At 34.6% G+C, this 25684-nt stretch overlaps 2 protein-coding genes across 2 annotated transcripts in view; one reads left to right on the forward strand and one right to left on the reverse strand.

Moving 5' to 3' along the window:
- Nucleotides 1-7626, reverse strand: part of Arc42 (Activator-recruited cofactor subunit 42) — a 10370-nt gene extending 2744 nt beyond the window's left edge. Inside the window, exons 1-7 of the mRNA XM_089645497.1 lie at nt 7469-7626; nt 3827-3978; nt 3383-3608; nt 2396-2584; nt 2047-2273; nt 455-697; nt 1-43 (exon numbers count right to left, since the gene is read on the reverse strand). The exon at nt 1-43 is cut by the window's left edge and continues 2744 nt beyond it. Coding sequence (XP_089501623.1) covers nt 1-43; nt 455-697; nt 2047-2273; nt 2396-2584; nt 3383-3608; nt 3827-3978; nt 7469-7514 — 1126 coding nt within the window. The 5' untranslated portion in view covers nt 7515-7626. The remainder of the gene's footprint in view (nt 44-454; nt 698-2046; nt 2274-2395; nt 2585-3382; nt 3609-3826; nt 3979-7468) is intronic.
- Nucleotides 7627-9680: 2054 nt separating this feature from the next.
- On the forward strand, nt 9681-22292 carry Vps29 (vacuolar protein sorting 29). Its single transcript, XM_089645541.1, has 4 exons — nt 9681-9837; nt 18259-18450; nt 18966-19201; nt 19477-22292. The coding sequence occupies exons 1-4, from the start codon at nt 9835-9837 to the stop codon at nt 19592-19594; spliced, it is 549 nt and encodes a 182-aa protein (XP_089501667.1). The 5' UTR covers nt 9681-9834; the 3' UTR covers nt 19595-22292.
- Nucleotides 22293-25684: the final 3392 nt, after the last annotated feature.

Here is a 25684-nt window from a genome sequence, read left to right on the forward strand (position 1 = left end):
GCTCTGCGGGCATATCGGACACGTAGCCCATACCGCCCAGAATCTGAAAGAATAACAAAATATAATGTAAGACATCAGCCTCATTTGTTTGATGAACTCCCTTTAAATGTAAAGGAAGCTAAAAGCCTTCCAATTTTTCGAGGGCTATGTCTCAATGTTGTCAAGTCCAAATTGATTATGACATTTTTTATTTATCATTTAAAACAATTATCTTGTTCTGAAACCTTAAATTTTTATTACAATAACGTAAACATGTAAGCTACGAACCCACTCATTCATAAATCTGTCAGAAATAAGAGATCTATAGCAGTAAAAAAAATGAATAATGATTGCTGTCAAAAAGAGGGCAGTGTACAAATTATATTCATTCATTCACACTGGTGCAAAAATGATTAATGACACTTAAAATGCTAGTAAAACAAACTGATATCAGTGCTTAGTAGTAGTCACTAACCTGTATGCACTGATGAGAGGCCATGGTGGCCGTCTCTGATGCAGCTAGCTTGGCCATGGCAGCCTCCTTGGTGTACGGCTTCTTCTGGTCCTTGAGCCAGGCGGCCCTCCAGGTGAGCAGGCGTGCAGCCTCCAGACGGAGCGCCATGTCCGCTACCTTCTGCTGGATGGCCTGCAGCTTGATGATGGGCTTGCCAAAGGCCGTGCGCCTGGAGGCATACTCCATCGCTACATCCAGGGAAGCCTTAAAAAAATTGATTATGTGGATTGCCAGGAGATTAAATTGGGATGAAGGATTGTGCAACAACCCCAAAAATCATAAACACTTGCAGCAGCGTTATTCGACTGCGCGTTGTTCTGGAAGACAGTGAACGATTTGCGCTCTTTTTCCAATCGTCGAATAAATTTTTTTCTAAACTTTTTTCCCACTGGGTTGTTATAGGTACTGAATGGACAAAAAACGGACACTCTGCGTAAAAAAGTAAAGTTATCCAAGTTTGCAGGGCAACCATTGTGGGACTTTTCCATGCAGGGTCTAGGTTTTTTTTGGATTTGGTACTAATACCGACCCAATGGGACGACAGACTTAGCATCGCGATCGACTGGTAGTTTCTTCTTCAAAACATTGACCATTAAAACCACTTTCTTAATAGATAAATATGAATATAGCAAAAACAATTTGTCATACGACCAGGATATTAATTTTTCATCAATTAAATTTTTTGTAAATTTAAAATATGGAAATAATAATTTTCAAAATTCACAATCCTAATCGGACAAATTTTGGTTTACCTTACACTAAACTCTTATTTCACACATCCCTCCAGCAGTGAGGTCCCAAAATAATCTATACTTAGTTCACTGATACATTGAACTGGTTAGAATATTGGCATAATGTGAAAAATGTCATTCAAAGTATTGGGTTAACACCATTATCACGAAAATTCAAAATACTTTTTTTATAGAGCTTTTATTTCTCTTTCTTTCAAGCATTTCAACACAATCTATCCCATCACAAGACACATATGTATGTGTTTTGGTGAAACTTCATGGATCGCATATACCAGGTGTCTGGAAGCTAGTAGTAACTTAAATATGATTTAAGATTTTCACGGCCAAAAGTATTTTTGTTATTTGTTTTTGGGATGTTATGCCGTGTTGCGCTAACTCCTTCTTTAGCCAACGTTTCGGACAGCATTGCAGTGTCCATCATCAGGGCAGATGTGTTTAGTAGTAACTTGATTCGAAGTTAGAATTTTTTAGGTTAAATTGAAAATTTCTCTAGGGGGTTAATAACGGCTGTTTAATGTCTTTTAAATGCATACAAGCGCAGACCCGGCTCCAAAATTTTTTTTGATTTTAGAAAATGGAGGAAGTAAAATTCTACAGTTGTTAAATGTACATCACAGCGTACTAGGAGTTTCTGAACAACGTTCATATGATATAGGGATAGCCGCACAAATGCAACAACTCTGTAGATCGGGTAAATATTGAATATCTCTTTTAAACTTTAACTCTTATAAATAGTGATGTTCGCATTACCACCTATGAAGGTGAAGATAGAAAGTGTACTGTTCATTAATCATCCATTACCTGTGCAATCCCCAGCGCCTGCGCCGCGATTCCGATTCTGCCGGCGTCCAGCGATATCATGGCGATCTTGAAGCCCTCCCCCTCCTCGCCCAGCCGCTGCGACTCGGGCACGGCGCAGTCCTCGAATACGAGCGAGCAGGTGGAGGAGCCGCGGATGCCAAGTTTGTCCTCCTTCTTGCCCAGAGAGAGGCCCGCCGTGGGCTTCGGGACTATGAAGGCGGAGATACCTGAAAGGAATGGTTTAACATAGTCATTTTATTTTTTTATTAATCGGCGCACAAGAAGGCCTGTGTGTTATTTGTTGACAACTAATGCAACAGTTAAGTAACATAGTATGGAGTACACTCACCCTTGTGCTTCTTGCTTTTGTCAGTGGTGGCGAACACCACGCCGGCCTCGCTCTCGTATCCGCTGGTGATCCAGCACTTGGTGCCGTTTAGGTAGTAGCTGCCCTTTTCCAAGCGTGCCGTAGTGGCCGCCGCTCCGGCATCTGATCCGTTGCCGGGCTCCGATAGGGCGAAGCATCCAATGTGCTTTCCTGGAATAAATTAAATAATACAAATCAATTTAAAGTTATCCACTCAGGAATATGCAATTATTTTACTTATTTATTTATTATAGCGGAGACAATATTCGGATTGTTGCCGTGTGCACTCAGGTAATGGACTCATTGTGCTATCTCCCATTTGACCCCATTCCTGGGTACCTGATTTCGGATGTTTGGATCCCTTAGAGAATCCTGTAGCGGTAGAGTTTTCCCATCATAAGTCCCTCTTTGTTAGGGTTCCGTGAAGGTTCCACAAGGGAAGAGTACACCGAGGTGTTCTCAACACCATGAAATTAATTTTAATACAGTTGCAACGACTTCAGTACATTGAAGGGGAGACCCGAAAAGTAAAAGTAGTTTACTTTTTAGAAAAAATTAGGTATATGTTTTGTTAGGTACATCTATACAAGAAGGTTTACACAATTTTTTTTAGTCCATCTGTCTCACTAGGGATATCCTTTGTCTATACAAGTACAGATACTTCCGTAACCTTTATTTTCACAATCGCTGTGGGTATATGAATATGCACAGCACCGGGTGTGGTTTAGTGAGATCCACGTCTTCCGAGGGAGATAGAACCCTGGCATTTTAATAGTTGGGTCCACAACAAGGTGCTTGTTTTTCATGTCCAAGGTCTGCCACATTTCTTTCGGAGAGTGTCATGATTTGTGACTGGTAAAGAACACCCTCAGTCCAAAAAGGTTTCCTGGATGTGAGGCGATTGGCCGGGAGGTTTGCTCACTGTATTAAAGCTTTTAACATAAACAGAGAATAAAACCTGTATTTTACCATCAACAAAGGGAGTGACAAATTTTTGCTTCTGCGCGTCAGTGCCCCAGGAGACGATGGGCCCGAGGTATAGGGAGTTGTTGACGGACATGACGACTCCGGCAGAGGCGCAACCGCGACTCACCTCCTCCAGCGCGATGGCGTATGCCAGGTAGTCCAGTCCTGTGCCGCCCAGTTCCTCAGGCACGGCAATGGCCATCAGGCCAAGCTCGCCCATCTTTTTTATCTAAGGAAAATAAATTATATGAATGTGATAAAATACCAATATAATATACCAATTTAGGTAGCGGGAATGGGTACCCAAGCCCCAGGAACCATCACCTCTGTTATTGGTCAATTAGAAAAAGAACTGAGGGAAATTATTTAAAAAACAAAAATAAAATAGCAGTCAAACTAAAAAAATATATAGGATAAGCGCTATATGCCTGTAACTAATAAAATTACCTGTTCGGCGGGGTAAAGGTGCTCCCGGTCGAACTTGGCAGCATTTGGCTTCAGTTCACCTTCGGCAAAGTCACGACAAGTCTTATGAAGCATCTGATGCGTCTCCGACAGGGCGGACAAAGACGCAATGCCACGCGACTGGGCGCCATTTCCTTGAAATATAAAAAAAAATTGTACATTATATAAATCCACATTTATCAGATATACTTTAAAAAAAAAAAAGAAAGACAAACATTCCAGGGTTACGAATAACCTGACAATATTTGAAAATCTCGTACTACCACCACAGTAAGAAACCACGGAAGATATTGCTTATGTTGTGATGGAGGAATTAGCCAGCCGAGGAATTGAATGTGCGATGCCTGGGTGAAACCGAAATGCGATGCCAACTCAGCTACTGACCGATCAAATACCTATGTGTTTAACCGGTCAGCAACGTAAGCAGATATACACGATAAAATAACGATAGCAGTCAAGTACAATAAGCGTGTTTACACGTCAACGCGTGTGTTTCCACAAAAATCGTCATAACTCCGTTATTCTTCTAGTGACATCCCTAAAACAAAAAGTAGAATATTCGTATTGAATGAAGCTTCACATCTCTATTCAAAGTTATCCATAGAAACCCGTAAAAAGACCTACTCAGTGGAAGCAAATTTTACCCGCCAAATCGTAAAACGACGCCAAGAAAGCCGTTTGACGTGCCGACCCGCCTCGCAAGTTTAATTATTTTTTTAAAAATATATTTTGTATGAAATGGTCAAAAAGTGAAGTGACAGAATTGTTTATTGTACATTTGTACGATGAAATAAGTGTTTTTTTTTTACATTATCCGTGATTTTAGTATCGTTTTTACATAAAACATTACAGGTGAGTCATTTTTACAATTTTTTCATGTTTCCATTCTAAATTTAAATATTTACAAATGTTAATATTTATTTATGATACAACAATTTGAAAGCCTATTTTGTAACCTTTCTAAAACAGTTTTTACTATTCGGCTCCGTTCAGTAATGTTTCATTTATAGAGCTTTGATTGTGAGGCGGTAATAACACAACGTTTTCGTGAAATTGACATTTCGGTAAAGACATCTTAGCTTCAAGTTCGCGAAAAGTCGGAGGGGTTAAGGCGTCATTTACTGAATGTATTCCATATTCAATTTATCATGTTTGAATTGGAAGTCTTTTACTGAAATTTAAATGAATTAAAATTGAATGTTTTGAAATTGGGTGCCTTTTACTGAATGTATTCCGAATTCAAAATTATCATATTTTCACTGGGCATCTTTTATTGAATGCATGCCGTAATCAAATTTATGACGTTTGCTTTGGGCTCCTTCAACAGAATGTATTTTGGATACAAAATTATCATTGGACGTCTTTTATTGGATGCATTTCGTATTCAAATTATCATGTTTACATTGGTTGTCTGAATGCATTCCGTATTTAAATTTATCAAAATTTATATTGGGCGCCTTTTACTGAATGTGTTCCATGTTTAAATATATCAGTTTGCATTTGACGCCTTTTACTGTATGCATTTCGTATTAAAATTTATTTATTCATGTTTGCATTGGGCACTTTTACTGATTGCATTCCGAATCATACTATAGTATTTCATATAATCTACTTGTCATGGATAGCTTTGTAATCGGTGACATTTTATGGATACAAAATAACCATGGATTTAAAAAATAATTTATTAATGCCTGCAAAGTTATAAATATTTGTCAAGCTGTACAGTGAAATAATAAATGGCCGCACAGCTATGATAAGAGACATACACACATAAATAAAAGAGTTTAATAAATTATGTATGCATATCGGGCAAAGAATGATAAATAGAATGACCTTTGGTTAAGTAGAAGTAAATAAATTAGAGAAATTATTGACAGGGTAAACGATTTTATTTTATACCGGTGAAAAATTTCAGGGTATAGGTATTGCAGTCAGAGTTAACACAAAAACAATACTTACACAGATGCATTGTTTATTTACAGAATGTTTCAAACTTGTAATTCGACTTCGGAAAAGAACATTTCAGAAAATTGAAAAATATCATTTTTATTAGAATATTCAGCAATTTGCCGCTCGGTTATCTGACAACTACTTTAACTGGCCATTATTTTTACTAGTATTCTTGGTATTCTCATGTCAAATTCAGTAATTCGCTGCATGCCTATACTCGAGTGCCAAGCTTTGTACACCGGTTACTATACCGCCGTCGAGCTTGCTAGAGCTGACCATTCCGGTCAGCTCTAGTACTTTTACCAGTCACTAGGGTTCATTAATTTTGTTTTATAACATTTCGGTTAGTCCCGTGTAGGGCTGGCAATCCCGGGAAGCTTTTTCAGTAAAGAAATTGAAGTTGTAACAAATGTTTTTATATTATTTTTAGGTATTTTTCAAGGTGCACAAAAGAAAAAAAATATAGAATACATATTACAATAAGAAAATTCATTCAGTATTTTCAAACTTAAAATGTAATGCGCTCAATAAGATCAAAGTGTAGGATGGGTTATTTCACAGAATTTGAATAATTCATCAAATTTCAAGTTCTGTTATTATTTCATTAGTGTGAAACAACTGGCCAATAATGATATAACAACTGTGTAATTTTATGAAGATTCAAATTCGAATAATCTAGGAGAAAGTATGACATAAAGCTGTTTCTCAGTGACGTTTGGCAAGGACACCACCGTGGGAAGGGTGTACATGCAATTGTGTCTTCTGATTAACTCTATGTACACGCGCAACTTATTATGGAAATTTCTTATTAAGTGAAAGAAGAAGACGGCAATAAGTTGGCGGCAAGAAATTTCCGTAAAAAGTTAATTGTTCACCAGAACCTTAGTTGCGCAACTTATAAGTAAATGACAATGAGGCGAAGAATATTCAAATTTCAAAATTAGAATAGAATTGTTTACCATATTTTAGATTCAAACTTATTACAATTCTTAGCATTAGTACCTAGTTATAGCGACTCGGGTGACAATAATTTATTTTATTTTATTTGATTTTACGCCCAGCTGAAGAAGAATAGAATATACCTAATAAGAATAGAATATATCTAATAAGAATAGAATATACCCAATAAGAATATAATATACCCAATAAGAATATAATATACCTTATAAGAATAGAATATACCTAATAAAATAGAATATTGCTAAACTATCGAAAATTATACAAAGCGTATTAAAGCATACATTAATTTAAATTGATAAATTAAGTATTATGTTAAACAATAAATATTTTTAAATGTAAGAGTAACATAAAATAAAATAGAAACTAAAACAATATTATAACACAAATTAAACTACATTACCCACACTACTATAATGTAAATACTTTATTTATTTACCCGTATTTCACTGTTTTAGTAAATAATAGCTATGTAGACAATTCTGTTTTTGTACTGTCTTTTTAGCCAATTATAATTTTTTTATCATTTCAACTTCTAAAAGTAACAAGTTCCGGATTATTTATCTAATTTATTTGTAAAACAGTGTGGTTTTTCTCAGGTGGGATAAAAGTGAAATTAATATAATAAAATCTAAATTTGAGAATATTAATGATTAATTAATTTTTATTTTCAACAAAGTAAACTCAAAAAGATTTATCATTATTACGAATACATACCTAAAACGGAATTTACCGCTGCCTTGGCGTAGAATCTCAGAGCCATTTTTTTCAATTGTCAGCGGTAATAGTTTGAAGTAATTGAAATAAAATAAAAACCAGCTTATTGCTGAAATAAAGTTACCGAAATGAACTTTGTCCTGGCAATTTGACAGCTGCCCGTGAAAATAATAATATTAATATTACTAAAAATAAAACACTCCGCACACGGAAGTATGAAATTATTTTAAAATAAAACAATAATAACTTAGTTTGAATAAAAGTGGTCTTGTTTTAATTTAAACTATAATATAACATCACAAAGTATCTGCTTCATATAGACCAATGTAAAATTATTATTCACCGGAACGCACTTACAAATATTTGTCAAGCTCTCGCATTTTGAATGTTATACCGGTTCAGACCATATTTAGACGGTTCGACTTTAGTTGGTCAACTTTCATTGAACAACAGGATATCTAACGAAAAACTTGAGCAACTCTGTTAAAAGAAGGTTCACACTTGTCAATATGCTTCCAATTGTCTAGTTGATCAACAAAAATATAAACGTCTGACCGCTATTACCCATCATCAGGGCCGGTCCGATACGGGCGTAATTGGAACATTCCGCTCGGGGCTCCGAATTGCCAAGGCACTGATAATACCTAACACATCTCTATTCGCAGTCCTAAAACAGCGCTATACAAAAATATGAATCATCCGAATATTATTGATTACCGGTGTACGCCTAGGTAGTTCACCGGCTTTGACAAGGGGCGCCAAACTTTTACACGCTCATAATAAACAATATTTACCCTGCAGGTTCGCTCACACAGCTTTGAGAAAAAAAAAACGCACCGGGCCGGTCGTAAGCTCGTGACGTGGCTCGAAGTCCAGTTGAAGTTCGAAACGAACAATCTCTTTAATTTTTTATTAAATCATGTTATTTTTTGGTAAATATCAAAGTTAATTTCCCCGCACTCGTATTTGTACATACTTGTCGAATTAGTTAGTCGATAAAAAGTAGTTTTTTAACAGTAGAAATATGGTATGCAGTACTGAAAGTTAGAAAACGTCGGGGACGCTCGGGTAAAACATATAATAATTTTAAAAAAAATTCAATTCTTAACAATAATATTATTTCCACCTTAAGACTACACCCAGTTTTCAGGTACACTTGGATTCACAATCTCAAAACTTTACTCCAAACAGCTATTAAATTTTATTTTTGGTATATTTTTTCACACACTTAACCACTGTTGAATTTGGCAGCCACCTCTGGTTTGTAGTCCCAAAATACCTGAAAACTACCTTGACTCGTGAGGAAACGGGTGGTCCGTTTGATAGATTCCCCTACCTTATTGGATTGCAATCTTTAGAGAACATGCGTCACATTGGAATGCTGTCCTTGTTCTGTCGGTATTTCGATGGAAGATGCTTCGAGGAACTAATGTCATTCTGACTTCGACTCGTTCTGAGTTCAACAGTTTGACTGTTTCTTTAAGACCCATGTTCAAAACTTCATCTTCTCTAAAATACACTCCACACAGCATCCCCAAAGGTGACATACACCCTGAGAGAAATTATTTACCTCTTATATCCTCTTAGATAATGTTTAAAAACCCTTTCCCTGTCATGATAGTAGTTGGTTAAATGAGACTTTCAATTTGAAAATTTTGAATTTCTACAGAGGGAAATTATAAAGAAAGCACTAATAACCTCGATTCCACATCATTAATGTAGAAGCAATACTGCCAGAATTCCTGGGTTTTTTCCCTTTTATTTCGAAATTAGTTGTAAGATAATAATTAGCTTAATATTACCAACGTATTACAAATAAATCATTTACAAATGCTTTCATAGTCACTTGACGCCACTTGTATTGCAGTAAATTCAAATCTCCCGGCGGAAAATTAACTTCAAGCTAGGTACCTCACGGCTTTCTAATCAATCACTGCTCTACCCCCTCGATAAGCGAACCTTGTTAAGTATAAATATTTTGAATGAACAGTTCAGTTATTGAATTTCTTTCCTAACATAGTTTTATTTAACTTTCTAGATTGATTATAGTTTAGAAAGAAATATAATTGTGTCATGAATAAATAAAGTGAGATTTTATCCAGGTATTTTACAAAATTATCGTTATGTATGGGTCCATTATGTTTTCTCCAAGTAAAATAATAATAATATATTTTCTTATGCTAGTATCACTGAAGCTAGCTGTCACCAGAGGCGACCATAGATTCAGATTGCGGCTGTCATAATCTCAACAATTGGAATTGGTACAGTGGAACATCGCCTACCATTTCGTTAATTATTAAATTTCTTTTAAAATACTCATTATTTTAACAGTTTTATAATTACTTTGCTCTCCCACATTTGCAAACATGGTGAGTACTTCAATTAATATGTTTAAATTACGAAAAACGAATAGATATCGAGTTATGTTATGTACAATTTATTTTCAGTGTCAAATTACTATCATTGATACATAGTCATCAATTGAAACAAATAAAGCAGTTGACACAAGCACAGTTTTTTATGATCATATTGATTAAAGCTATCTAGGCACATTTAGAAATGTATTGTGATACATGGAAATGTATTGTGATTGATGTAATTGTGTCAAGAATAAATTATAATCTGTTAACTTTTTTAATTTGATATCAATATATTGGTACTTTCTACCATTTTTTATAGTTTCTATGAATTGAATATTATTACCCGCAGTTGTATTCGTTTGTATATTAAACAAAAAAAACTTCTGGTTAGCAACTGAGTTCACAAATGAGTTCGGCTCAATTCCTCTGTCAGCTAAGTCCTCTATCATTACGCAAACAACATTTTCTTCATATAAAGTAGAAGTTTTTGAAATATTGTCAGGTTTTTAGAAAGTTGCAAATTTTTGTTTTGCATTTCCAGAAAAAAACTTATAATCGTAATGTGTGTACACACGATATCGACAATATTACGTGTAAGCGTTATCGGTTGAACATGCTTTTTCATATTTTTCTCCATGGAATCATACAATCATTAAAGCCCAACTCTAGAACTGATACCACAGCCAAAGTGCATTTTTTTGTGTATTATTGCAGATCTTGATCACGATACCACTACCTTCATATTCAGATTCACTTGAAATTTATACTGTTGACAAGTTTTAGCTTGCAATACCATTTTCATCATGAACTAGTTTTGAAATGCTGCTTGGAACCTGTAGGACTATGGCATCCTCAATAAGGAACTACAGTGAAAAATATTATGGAAATAAAAAAAATATATATATTTATATGGTGATCGGTGACATTAACATAGATTTACTTAAACCAAAAGCATCACAAACACTCGACTATAAAAATCTCATGACTCAACACGGGCTTATTTCTTATATTAATGCTCCTACTAGAGTAACTGATACTAGTAACTCATGTATTGATCACATATTTACGAACAAAAAAAATGCAAAGGGAATTATATATCGATCAACCATAACGGACCATTTCTCAATAGCAATTGGTCTCATCCATAATAAACCCACTACCGGAACGTCACGTGGTAATATAAAAAAGAAACACATTAATCTCGAGAAACTAACTTCTAAAATTATTTTAGAAAATTGGCTCTCCACTCTAAACTCCACAGACGTAGACATTACTTTTAATACCTTCTCTGAAACTCTCTTGCAACATATTGAGGATGTCACTGAAGAATCCCATGTGAATAATTCAAAAAATAAATAACTGAAACCATGGATAACAGATGGCCTAATTTTTTGTATTAAAAAACGGGACAAGCTTCACAAAAACTTACTCAATAATCCAGACATTCAAGCCCAAATATTTTATAAAAAGTACAGAAATATATGTAATAATATCATTAAAACCACAAAAGAAAACTACTACAAAGAAAAACTGTCCAGAGTCGGTAATAATAACAAACAAATTTGGAATATCGTCAAAGAAATATCTAACACTGATCACCCAGTACAACCAATCAATAAATTAAACATCAACGGCCAAGACACCTCCCTAAATGACCATCCAGACACTGTGACCAATCACATAAATGAATACTTTTGCAATATCGGTAAAAATCTAGCATCAAAGATTTTAAATAAGACATAAACCGATGAAAATGCCCTTGCCGACATTATCAATCAATGTGCCCAGAGGCGGCTCTAGGGATTCAGTCGTGGTAGGTCATTTGAAAAAAATGTGTGACTAATCTTTATTTGATATTGTGAAAAATGCCCATATATTATTAACTATATCAATTTGTTATAGAGTTTTAGAGTCGCGGACTCTAAATAAATATTATGTTAATATAATAAATTGGAAATAAATACACAATCCATGTACTTACGGCAAATTATTTTTAAGATATTAAGTTTTAATGTAGTTGTCCACAACATTAAAATAAATAAAATCAGTGTTTGATTCTATTTGACAATGATTTTTTACGTTTTTTGTTTTGTTTCATTCTAAATCGATAACAACATAAATAATTATTCTAATCCTTTCCCGAACTATGCAATTGAAAAACAACCATTGTTCCACACACTACAAGCGTGTAAAATGAAAAAACGACATTTGTTTATGTCACCATCTCTGTAAAACATATAATATTCACCGTGTTGTCTCCCCCACGGTCATGACCTAAGCGTCCCTAAACTTTCTTCGGAAGCTAATTTTTACTTCGACGAAAAATATAGTGCCATCTCGTTTATTCTATGGCGCGCGTAGGGACAGAAGATGCCAAATTGGACATTCTTTAAATTGACCCAGCGAATCGTGTGGACTTGTGAATGAAAGCTTCTATTAGAGACAACAGATGTCACTGCTAGTCACTCGTCGCCGCCGCTGTTTCGCGTTACATTTTAAATGTTTTGATGCACATAATTGATTATTATATTTATTATTGTTGTCTTATAATTTTGGGGGGTCAAACACCAATTGACCTAAGGGAAGAACCGCCACTGAATGTGCCAGTGAAACAGATAATATACTCACCTTAAACCCGACCAACTACGATGAAATTTCTCAAACTATTAGACAATTAAAGCCCTCTCATTCGTGCAATCATGACAAAATTTCCTCAACTATACTAAAAACAGTTGAACCCTTTATAATCCATCCATTAGTACATATCATTAACCTCAGTCTCACTAAAGGTGAATTCCCAAACAAACTCAAACTTGCCCTAGTTCAACCAATTTTTAAGTCCGGAAATCCTACTGACATAACAAACTACAGACCAATTTCTATATTATCCATCACTATCAAAAATTATTGAAAAAATAGTAAAAAAAGGACTTATCGACCATCTTACAAAATATAACATACTCTCGTCAAACCAGTATGGCTTTAGAGAAGGACTAAATACAGATTCAGCTATTTTAGAACTAACATCACATATAACACAAGCCTTAGACAAAGGTGATAAATGTTTGGCAGTATTTCTGGATTTAGCTAAGGCATTTGATACAGTATCTCATCCAATCCTTCTAGCCAAGCTCAAAAAAATCGGAATAAAGAATAAGGCATTTGATTGGTTCAAATCGTACCTCACAGACAGAAAGCAATGTGTTAAGCTACCATCGCATAAACCATCCCATTCAACTAGCATTAACTTTGGTGTGCCACAGGGCAGTGTACTCGGTCCCACACTTTTTCTTATTTATATCAATGACTTATGTAAACTATCTATTATTGATGGCAATATAATCACTTTCGCCGATGACACTGCCCTAGTACTAAAAAGTAAGACATGGGAAGAAACATTTCATAGAGCGGATCTAACATTGCAAATTATTAAACAGTGGTTGGATGATAATCTACTCACCTTAAACATAACTAAAACGAAATATATAACGTTTAGTCTTAATATTCCGAGTCAGCCTTCAATCAATCATACACTAAAAATACATTCTTGTAGAGATAACTCTAGTTGTCTGTGCAATCCACTAGAACGAGTAGATTCCATTAAATATTTGGGTGTAATAATTGACAATAAACTACGATGGGAAGATCACGTAATAAATGTTACAAACCGTATACGGAAACTGGCATATATCTTCAGGTCACTACGAAATATTCCAAATAAAAATACACTAAAAACGGTATACTTTTCTTTATGCCAATCAATTATATCTTACGGTATAGTAGTCTGGGGAGGATGCTCTAACACGATATTAGATCCATTAATTAAAGCTCAAAAATTGATAATGCGGACTATTTACAAAGTACACTATATTCACCCCACGAAGGACTTATTTAACGACTTCAAAGTACTCAACATAAAATCCTTATATGTCAAAAACATATCCTCCTACTATAAATTCAAACATACGAAAAAAAATATTTTTGAATCGACCCATAATACAAGATATTCCAACAAATCCAATTATACTATTCCCCCAATAAAAACCTCAATGGCACAAAGACAATTTAACTTTCTTGCTCCAAAAATATTCAATAATTTAACGTTAGAAATAAAATCAATAGCCAAATACGACAGTTTCAGGAAAGCGCTCGGGGATTTTTTGATGTGTGATTGTTATAATGTTAGTAGCCTATTCCAAGTACTCAGATAGAGATGTATATATTGTTTATATGCGTGAGGATGCGTCATATGGGTGTATGTATACATGTGTTGTTATATGTACAGTGAAACCTCTATCTATCGTTCCTCGAATAATCGTTTTCCCGGATGTATCATTTATTTCTTCTAGTCCGAATTCATTTCATACAAAAATAGATCGCATCGATCGTTTCTATGTCCACCATTTTCCCGCATTCATCGTAGGAATTACGTCGCGTATTTGACATCTTTTGTCTGTGTTGAAACGGCGCCAGACGGCACTCGTTACGATGCGCGAAACTTTTCATAGAGAAAGAGAAAGAATATCAGTTTGTCGCCGCCATCAGTCGCTAGTTGTCGTCAGTTGTCGCCAGTTGTCGCTAGATACCTGAACTTAGTGGAGTGTGTGCAGTTATCCTTTTTGAGCTTTTAAACTATCTTCGAAATGGGCCGTTCGATAAAAAAAGTACGTACTCTTCAAGAAAGATTGAAAATTATCGAAGAGGTGGAGAAAAACCCCGCTGAAAAACGCGTCGATATAGCCAAGCGTTTAGGAATCGCGGCATCCACGTTAAATTCTATTTTCTTGAAAAAAAACAAAATTCGGGAGCAAATTCAAAAGTGCGGAAAATCTTCGAAAACTGGAAAAACCAGTAAAGAATCAAAGTTTAGCGAACTGGAGAAGATTCTTTTCTCTTGGTACCAACAATCTCGTGCCGTTAACATTCCGATTGATGGGAGCATTGTTCGAGAAAAGGCAAAACAAATTGCGGAGAGACTCGGCATTAACGATTTTGCAGCATTGAACGGGTGGATAAGTCGTTTTAAAGATCGCCACGGTCTTGTGTACAAGAAGCTCTCAGGAGAGTCCGCATCCGTAGATCTGGAAAGAACTTCGCTATGGATAAATGAGCTTCCAAAACTGTTGGAAAATTACGAGCCTCGGAATATTTACAATGCTGATGAAACAGGACTCTTTTATAATTGTCTGCCCGACGGCACACTCACGATAAAGGGCGAGTCCTGCCACGGTGGTAAGGGGTTGAAAGAGAGGATCTCTGTGTTATTTTGCGTTAACAGTGATGGAAGTGACATGCGCGAACCACTCGTTATTGGCAAATCGTTAAAGCCTAGGTGTTTTAAAAACACAAATACTTTACCAGTAAAATATTACGCGAACAAAAAGGCATGGATGACCACAAACATTTTTAATTTGTTTTTAAGGGACCTTGATGCAGAAATGCGCGTAAAGCAACGAAACATTTTATTGTTCATAGACAACTGTGCAGCGCACCCAACTGAGACGACATTTTTGAAGAATGTAAAAGTTATTTTTTATCCTGCAAACTGTACGAGCGTTTTGCAACCATTAGATATGGGAATTATCAAATGTTTCAAAGGATTTTATCGGAAACAACTTGTGCAGAAGGCTGTGTGTTTGATGGATTCGGGCACTTCAGTAAATAAGGCAACTTTAAAGATTGACATTCTACAAGCGTTGCATTTCACATTGACTGCTTGGCGTCAGGTCAAACAGACAACAGTTGTAAACTGTTTCAACAAATGCGGTTACAATAGAGTGTCAGAATCTTTAGATGAACAACTAGAACATGTTGAGGTTTCTGAAGATGATTGGCTTAGATTAGATACTCAAACAAATTTTAACAATTTTGTTACTTTCAACGACAATATTCCTACGTGTGGGATAGAAACTATCGAAAGCTTGTGTGACTCAAGATTGACGTAGACAACTGAAGAGGTCGATATTGATGAAGAGGAGCCGCTGCCTGTACCTTCATTTTCAGAAGCATGCACACTCTTTGAAAGATTGAAAACTTTTTACTACGCACACTCAATAACTGATGCCGAAAAAAATATCATTTGCAAAGCTGAAAATATACTATTGACTTGCGGAAATAAAACAGCAAAAAAACAAATGTCCATGAAAGATTATGTATTTACAATGCAATAAACTTTAAACAAATTTTGGTTCTGTTTAGCTTTGTATTTTTTTAAATAAATACATTTATTTACATCTAAAACTTATTTTCTTCTTATAATTTTAATCTACCAACGGTTATGCAGATTGGGAGGAAGGTATCTTTACTGGATCGTATCTCCTTGTGTTTTGTCCTCTTAATCCCGCATTCATTGTTTTCCCGCATTCATCGTTTATTTCAATAGGTCCCTTTAAAACCAATAGATAGAGGTTTCACTGTATATAGGTATGTCTGCTGCTATATACACATGTGTGCTTGCATGCACACATATTAAAAATTATATATATAATTATGTACATTTTTACAATCTAATGCTAATTTACTTCTTTCTCCTTTCTAATTTCTATCTTCTACTTTTTATTACAATTTTTCCAAAATTTTAGCTTCATCTATAGTTACTAATTTCATATGTTTACACTAGATTTCATATTTCATACAAAGTAATTACACTCAATTGGTCACCATGAAACAGGCAGCCGCCTAGTATGGTGATTCATTATATCTACTTTATGTAAATTTCAAAATAATGTAACATGTATTAAATAAATAAATAAATATATTTATTTAGATCAACAAATACTGATTCCGAATATATATATTTATCATATATCATATTATAGATAGAATTTATAAATCGTCATTTAAAGACGGGTATAACACCATCCTATTAAAACGTACCTTTTGGTTGGTATGACTGAACCTGCTGTTTCATCACTACCAGTCTATGTGTGCAGTATATCTATGGTCTACAACATCCACATCATTCCAAATTTTCAAGAATTGGGTTTTTTTGCCAGGAGAACCTTTTTTTCTTTTCTGAAAGCCAGAAACATTTGGAAAAAATTGGCATTTCTTGATTATAAAACCATATTGAAAAACAATATTTTCAATAATTGCGAGAATGGCTATGTTGACTAGATTATAAAAAACAAAGCTGATTTCAATTGAATTTTTTTTCATTTTCGAGGTAAAGGAACTTGTAGGGAAAAATCTCTTCATCTTTTGTGGGTATTTTAGAATGTGTGTATTGGCAACTCTGGTTCACATTCTCATTTGAACCAATGAAAATATTTTGATGCAGGTTTTTAAACACCGGTAAATTGTTGATTCGATTAGGATATATAAAAAACAATAATAACCTGCTTTATATAATTTTTTTTTTGTAATAATAACTACACTCATTTGTCTATTTTTATATTTGTTCATTTCTTTATCTTGACGAAGAAAACATTTATTATGATTATTTTGATTAAATAGCGGTGTACACAAAGTATTTATTTCATTTAACATAAACTGACAACTCAAAGTGAATTTGCAATTATTGAAAAATTAATTATTATATTAATTCATTCACTGCCAAAACTATACTGTGGATTTTAGTTGTTGAAGCTGTGGAAAATATCATAATTACCTACTAAAATTATTATCATTGAAAATATAAACTAAAACTGTCTAATAAATCAAAAAATAAAGCAAGATTGGTATCTAATGTCATTTTTTTAAAATCATTAATTCGCTTATTGACAGGTTTGCATTTTTGCAATTTTTTTTCATTTCATGTTCCTAATAGAGTCACATGAACCAAAACCATCTTTCACTACAATTTCAATACCAATTCTTTTATAAATGCCCTTATACCACGCACACACAACTTAGGTAACCAATATGCAGAAGTAGCAGATATTTTTAATAGCACCGAAAGAACCAAAATAAAAAACATTTAACATATTTAAAAAAAATAGTTATTAGTCAACATTTTGTTTCCTATAGCCCGATTGTAAATTTTAGTTATGTTAGTGTGTTTAATCGTGACAAAGTAAAGTCAAATTTCGTGATTTTTAAAGGGTTAGGAAAGCTTTAGCTTTTTGATGAATTTTTTACTAACTATTTTTATATGAAACAACAAAAAAGCGAAGTGGCAATAATGTGTATAATACATTTGTCTAATAAAATATGTGTTTTTTATGTTACCAGCAATTTTAATTCAGTGTAAAAATGAAGGGTGAGCCATTTTAAAAACTTTTTATGTTTGATTTGAAAATATTAATATTTCAAAAATTATATGTTTATTTCTAAAAATAAAATTGTCAAGCGTATTTCGTCACCTTTCAAAAACATTTTTTAATTTTTGGATAAATTCAGAATTATCCCATTTATTTGAATTTTATTGAGATGCGGAAATACCCACAAATTTTTTGACTTTCTCACCTTTCTCTTACCTTCATCCTGCAGTTGGTGCTGGTGCTAGGCGACATGCACATTCCGCACAGGTGCAGCAACCTGCCGGCCAAGTTCAAGAAGCTGCTGGTGCCAGGCCGCATCCAGCACATCCTCTGCACTGGCAACCTGTGCACCAAGGAGTCTTACGACTACCTCAAGACCCTGGCCAGCGATGTCCATGTTGTGAAGGGCGACTTCGATGAGGTGAGCGTACAGGCTGTTTAGATCTGGTCACTTTACATAGTTTGATATTGTTAATACAATACCAACTGTTGAAAAACAGCACCATCTGTTGGACAAACATGCTTTTTTTTTTAAACAGCGCCATCTGTTGAATGTAAAAGCAACACGTGCTATTGTTTCTCTATCTCCACAGGTAGACTGAGTCACAGAAGCGCGTGGCGGGATACAGATAGTTAAATAAAATATTATTTAAAAAATTAATTATTTAAAATAAACTTGATAATATTCAAAATTATTTTGAAAGTTGTTATACCCGCCTAAGTAATAGTCATAAGATGTCACAGATATGAGTCAATGTGTTGAATATGTCAATGTGTTGAATATGTCAATGTGTTGAATATGTCAATGTGTTGAATATGTCAATGTGACTTTCTTCCACCGTAACACAGGGATATCCCTAGAAAGGCAGGCAAAAAATACACAAAAATGTTCACCATAATGCAAACATGTATTTAATTTTTTATAAATATTTCCAGAACACCAACTATCCCGAGCAGAAAGTGGTGACGGTGGGCCAGTTCCGGATAGGACTCTGCCACGGCCACCAGATAGTACCCTGGGGCGAGCCCGAAGCCCTGGCTCTAGTGCAGCGCGCCCTGGACGTGGACATCCTCGTCACGGGACACACGCACCGCTTCGAGGCCTACGAGCATGAGAACAGGTTCTACATCAACCCTGGCAGCGCTACGGGCGCTTATAACCCTCTCGTTGTGTGAGTACCTAACCTAACGATTGCCTAACTTACTTTACCTATCTGGCTATCTCATTTACTTATCACTATCATTCACAACCATTATCACTCTCAATCATACAAAGAAGAAAGTCCCATTTAGTCAAACGTCATAGCCACTGTTTTTCTTCATTACTGATCCTTAATACTTTTCATATATTATAACTGGCTTCGCAAATAATATGTAATTCTTTCTTACATTTGACAAATTGCTCATTATTTGATATTGTAATGAAATGATGAATCAATATCTGCAGATCGGTGACCCCCTCCTTTGTGCTGATGGATATCCAGAGCGGAACTGTGGTCACGTACGTGTACCAGCTGCTCGGAGACGAGGTTAAAGTTGAGAGGATCGAGTACAAGAAGCCATAGACACACAAGACAGGCCCCCAACGGAATACAATTGTGCAATCATTTCGAAATTCTCAATACCGATAGTAAACTGCTAGACATAACGATTGATAGCTCTGTTGTAATCCATTCTTCTTTCTTATTAATGACATACATAACAGAAAGAATGGTTACTGTGGAGCTCTCAGCGCAAAACTATGACCACTTTCGTTTTCATTATAATTTCTGGTGAATTCTCCAAAAATTGCAATGAAATTGAAATTATATTGCGGTTCGAAATAAGATATTCGTTAAACTTTTGAGGCACTTTACATATCGTTACGAGATCTTTTTTAATGAATTGTGCATCACTTTACTGTGCAGAACGATGAGTTGACCAACACATAACTGTGTCGGTAGTGTTGTACAAATGTTGCCTACGGAAAAGCATATAGCAAAAAATTTGGTGATTTCACCGGGAGAAGCATTTAATGTTAAAAATAAAATTATTTGTTGCATCTATTTTAATGAATTGGGTGTGATTTTATACATTTTATTTGTCATGTAAATTTAGCTGAAGAAAAACTGATAACACAATATTTATATTATACTGTAACATCTATAGCTAGTCGACATAATATAATATATTATTTAATAAATTGTTACAGCAGTTCAGAATCTATTAAATCATTTATGTTTTGTCATTTGGCATGCAATATCGCGAATTTGACAAATTTTCCAAAAGTGATATTTTAATGCCATTCGATTCGTAATCATTTTCTCCGAGTACTAATTGTAACGTTAATTTTTATGGACAATATGTGACACCGCGCGATTTTCATAGACGTATGTGTTGTTTTTTCTTTCTCCTGAACAATTTGTTTCATGGCACTTATGTGGTATTGCATGTCGAATGACGATATATACAGAGCTGTACCTACATGGCACAAGTGCCTAATCTCAAATTCATTAAATTGCATTACATCAGGGCACAAAAATGCTTTTCACTAATCTGTGTTTTAACAGGAGCAAACTCAGTATATAGTTTTGTCTTAAATAATTTGAAAAGAATGGTGTTCATTAAAAGTTTTAAAATATGCAATTTTGAAAATTAGATATCTATTTTTCTGTATAATTTTTGATACAACTATAAAAACAAAACTAAATCAACGTTGGCTTTTGTAAAGTAAGGTTTACATATAAACAATTTCAACCAGTTGAACGATGGCTACGCATATTTGGGTCTCATCTCTATAGGCCTTGAGCGATGGCTGCCTAAATTTAGTAGGACAATTTTTTCTATTTTTTTTCGCATTACCCCAAACAGTTCAATTATTAAACCTAGAAATATGGAATAAATGATAAAATATCGGTGTATTTATTGGCTTAAAACCACAGTAAGCAGTTTACATGTTTCCATATTAATATTCGGATGTATGATTTTATGAATGAGCGTGGCCGAATCCTAAATCGAATGCTCGGAAATCTCCATCGTTCAAGGCATTTATTTTGTAAAAACACCATCGCTCGTGTGGTTAAGTATGTCACATTCAAATATTAAATTTTACAACCCTAATATTGTGTCTTTTAATAATGTTCTGCCGAATCGATGAATGGTTCACAGTAATAATTAACAGTGGTTGACAGCAATTTACTAATTATGTAAGTCGAGTATGTACCCCTTCCACCTGCATACTCAACTCGACACTTCACTCTCTCTCCACTCGGCCAGTGCGATCAGCCGAGTCAGTCAGTAAGAAAAAGAGAATTCTAAATTTTAAATATTTAAAATTTTTGACATTTGTTGTTCGAAAACTGTCTTAATTTTTCTCTTTTCCCTCAATCGCGAAACCATGTTAACAGAACTTTAAACTAATCTCAATGAACTGCTTCGCCCACTGTATCTTCTACATGTAATCACCTCTACTCTCCAATAAGTTGTTTGGCAGGTGTAATTTGGTCTTAATGGTTATATAAGTTTACGGTTTTCAAATGTCTTACTGCGAATTCCATGCATTCCAGAGTGGTGTAAACAATTGTTTTTTTTTTAATACATCTATCTATAAAATCATGATAATGTTTCAGCCATGAAAACCACAGATAATTTAAAAGATAGATAAGGAACTCCAGTCCATTTTAATATATTTTTTAAATATGGTTTCTCAAGATGATGTCAGGCCGCCGACACAGCAATACCAACCAAACGGTGTTCTGATGTGACTGTGTTTTATTAATTTTTAAATAACGATTTATTAATTTTATGTATGCAATTACATTTAATATGTAATACTTAATAATATTCAGAATTGGCGTTTGTTGATATACACGATAATTTTTTTAAACACGTATTCAGAGGAGTTCCTTATTATGTGTTAAAATAATTAACTTAAAGTCACAATGCCATTAGACACATACCAAATTTCTAAAATCAAAGCATGTGTGATGGTGATGCAAAACCTTTATTTTATAATGAAATTTTCCTAGTACATACTAGTAAAAATGGTGTTCATTTTTATGATTTCATGTATATGAGTAGTTAATGATTGATTTGTTAAATTATTGGAATTGCTGGACTGTTTATCAGTTAACTTTTCAATATTATTTTAAGTACATGCCCAATTTATCTGTTCCGTACTTGCGTTGTCTTAAAATTTCACATAATTTAAGAAAAAAACATCTAAAATAAATTTAATAGCTAAAAAAAACAATTATCGTACATCTTTTTAGTACTCGAATTATAGCCATTTGTATAAACTATTGTATTTTTGAGTTTATATATTATATAATTATTTGTAAGATTTTTTATTGTAAATATTTAATAAAAAATTAAGAATACTGACTGATTTTTTACACTCATTGAAATTAATCAGGTATCTAACTAACCGCCGCTCTGTTTTCTCGCAGGAGTAAGCAGAGAGGATACACCGCTACACAACTCTGTTTTGGCACACTCCAATCATACATTAAAAAAAAGTTAATACAATACAAGAGTCCCAACTATAAAAACATTATAAGAAGAGGGGGAAGGGAAGTAAACGGGGAAAAGTAATGGTGGTCTTTAACCAGTGTGTTACTGAGAGTATCCAACACTCCAGAACGTGCAGCATGACTTGACAGTTTGTTCAGCTCAAATTAATCATCGCAGGGGTATCCAGGATGGCTATAAAAAAAATTAACTAACTATCACATCTTTTCGCGCTGGGGTAGGCAGAGAGGATGAACCGCCAAACAACTAGGTCTTGGTGCACAGTGCTTGCTTTCACATTCAACGTCCCATACATACTCTTCTGTTATTCTGATACTATTTGATTCACATGATTGGGCCATGTATGAATTCTTTTTAACCTTTTCTATGCGTCATTAATTTGTATCACTTCGTTCACACGCGGGGCTATTTATTATCAATCTAATTTATGACTTTAAACAATAATCACGCATGGATTTTAAAATTTGTTTTAAAAGATACGTCGCTTATGTCTTGAATTATCTTTTCAAGTATAAATAAACAATCCGAACATCAATGGGGCTTGATAAAAATTCGAAGTATATATTCATAATGTAACTGATATGGTATGCCCGGGCGGCCATGTTTATTTCAAGGTTAACGATACACATGATTATAAACATGCCGGAGTAGAGCTCTTCAACTGTGGTGCGATGTAAGTGGTTGATTTATGGGTGCGATGTCGCGTTTGACTGGATACATGAAATATTGACACACTTAAAAAGGTTCATATAATAAAAAATAACTACACTTAAATTTACAAAAATAATGAAATAATTTTTCTGTTATTATGTCACCGTAAATATGTATCACTCAATATATTTTTTTATCGTGATTTTGAAACAGTTCTCAACACATAACGGCAGAATCATGGCTTTCATGTATTTCAGCAGCTTCGCAATTATTATCGACGTCACTGTCACTAATTTCAAAATCTGAATCTATTTCTAAAGTAGCACCAAATATTTCTTCGTCATTAAGACCACGACCCGACATTTTGTATTTTGGCAATAAAAATACTTTCAAGAATTGATAAAAAGTCAAACTTGTACAACTTTACACTTGATTTTTCACTATAAAAAAGTTTTAACCACGTATCTTTATTTGAAAATAATCTAACACTGACGAAATTTTATATTTCTTCAATAGTTTGAATGAATGTATGTAACTGAACTTATTTTAAAATATGATAAATCAGATTTAATGTACACTGTAATTAGTTCATATCCACGAAAAAGCAAACAATAATTCGATAAAACAATGTAATCTACACGGCGAGCGTCTCTGTTTGAGAATCTTATAAAATGCGCCTGCGCAATAACGTGTGTAAAGACGCGGGAAGAATTCAAACTGATTCATTTTTCGCTCTGAGTTGGAAGATCCCTTCAAATCTTTGTATCGATGATAAGGATACGTATTATGGATAAATATCGTAAGATGTCAGTAGTGTAAAGATGTGAGATTTTTTAAGAGTATAAGTTTTACCGTGCTCAAGCATGTTTCATACCCATAACGCCGAAGAAACTTTGCGTCGCACAGATGTGCCACCCGCGTACAGGGCATGTACAGTGCGTCGCAGGCGTGCGTCTCCCGCAGAGAAAAGGTTAATCAAGTAATCAACGGAATTGATTTGCCACGAGTGTGATTGACTTGCTGTAATTGTTTCTGCTGAATTAATTTAAATCAGTTTTTATAGAGAATCAAGCCATGCATAATGCTATTATAGCAAATCGAATTCGTTTTGTAGATTCAAAGAAAACTTAAAAATAATGGAACAAATTAATCATGTATTTAATAAATAGATGATTCTCAATATTTTACATACATTGATTATTCATTTTAATGAATTTAAACTGAATGCAGTGGTTGCTAATAAGTCCAAAGTGAAGTTCTCATAGCAAACATGATGTATGGCAGTGAGGATGGAACCAGCAGAGAAAGAATGAAAGTTCATTGATTGCCGTAGAAGTGAGAACCCTTAGGCTTATTTTTTGTAAATACATGAATCATCGAATTACAAAGGATATCTACAAAGAATGTCTAATGTAATTGTAATTAACTTGATTATGATAGGGACAATTAGATGATTTAGAAAGTAAATTAAATGAGTGAAATTGCCTCACTAAACTACGAATTGAAAGATGGATCAAATCCAGCTCTGGAAGGAATGGGAGAGGGCACCCGGAATGACAGTCATGAATGAAAGACAGTCCAAACTACTCATAAATGGACCAGGCCCTAGACGAACCCGGCAACTACTCAATACGGACAGTCAACTTGCTGAGGAAACTGGTAGGATTACTAAAGGGACACTGCCATCTCAGAAGACAATGCAGCTGTTGAGAGTGGAAAACATCAATAGATGCAGGAAATATGAAGAGACTCCAATCCACCCATGGTGCCAATGTCCTGTTCTGACGGGAACAAGGCTCAGAAACCTGGGAAGACACATTGTGGAACTAGGAGACAGCCGAATATCCAGCGACAACCCTGATCAATTTTATCAAAGTGATCAGGTTACTGCCAAAGGAATGAGGTAAAATGGGAGCTTCCACAAATGGCCTGAGTGCTCACAAGAACTATGTATACTTTCTCAGTTTTATTAATAATAATGAATCAAATTATAGAAAAAATCGGAAGAACAGAAGTGTGTAGATGGAATAATCAAGGATTATGTACATATAAACCAGGACAGAGCTGTGCTGCATTCCATTCAATCTGCCATCCCTGTGGTAAATGGCATAATGGTTAGTTAGTAATAATGTATTCTTTTAAATATCTGACAAACTTTGAGTGGTTTCTGGTGCAAAGATTAGATCCATTGGTCGTGAGGATAGAAGATAGCTGACCACCAAAAAGGCTTCTCCACAAGTAATAATCCTGAGGATGAAGAATTTTAAGGAAGCAGAACTGGAGGGAGATTGAATGGACTGGGGGCTTTTCTTAGAGACAACCAGGACGCTTTTGACTTGTGAAAACGTAAATTAATGAAATCAGAAATAAATAATAATTTACGAAAACAAAATATTGAGAGCTCCTGGTCAGCCGTTCGAGACTAGTAGAATGGATCGGATATAAGAGGGAGTACATTTCAAAACAGTCGAGTCGCATGTATTGTATTGTCAGAA

Source organism: Hesperophylax consimilis, chromosome 22 (genome assembly GCF_061612785.1).
Source record: "Hesperophylax consimilis isolate HC1 chromosome 22, BYU_Hcon_1.0, whole genome shotgun sequence".
Lineage (NCBI taxonomy): Eukaryota > Metazoa > Arthropoda > Insecta > Trichoptera > Limnephilidae > Hesperophylax > Hesperophylax consimilis.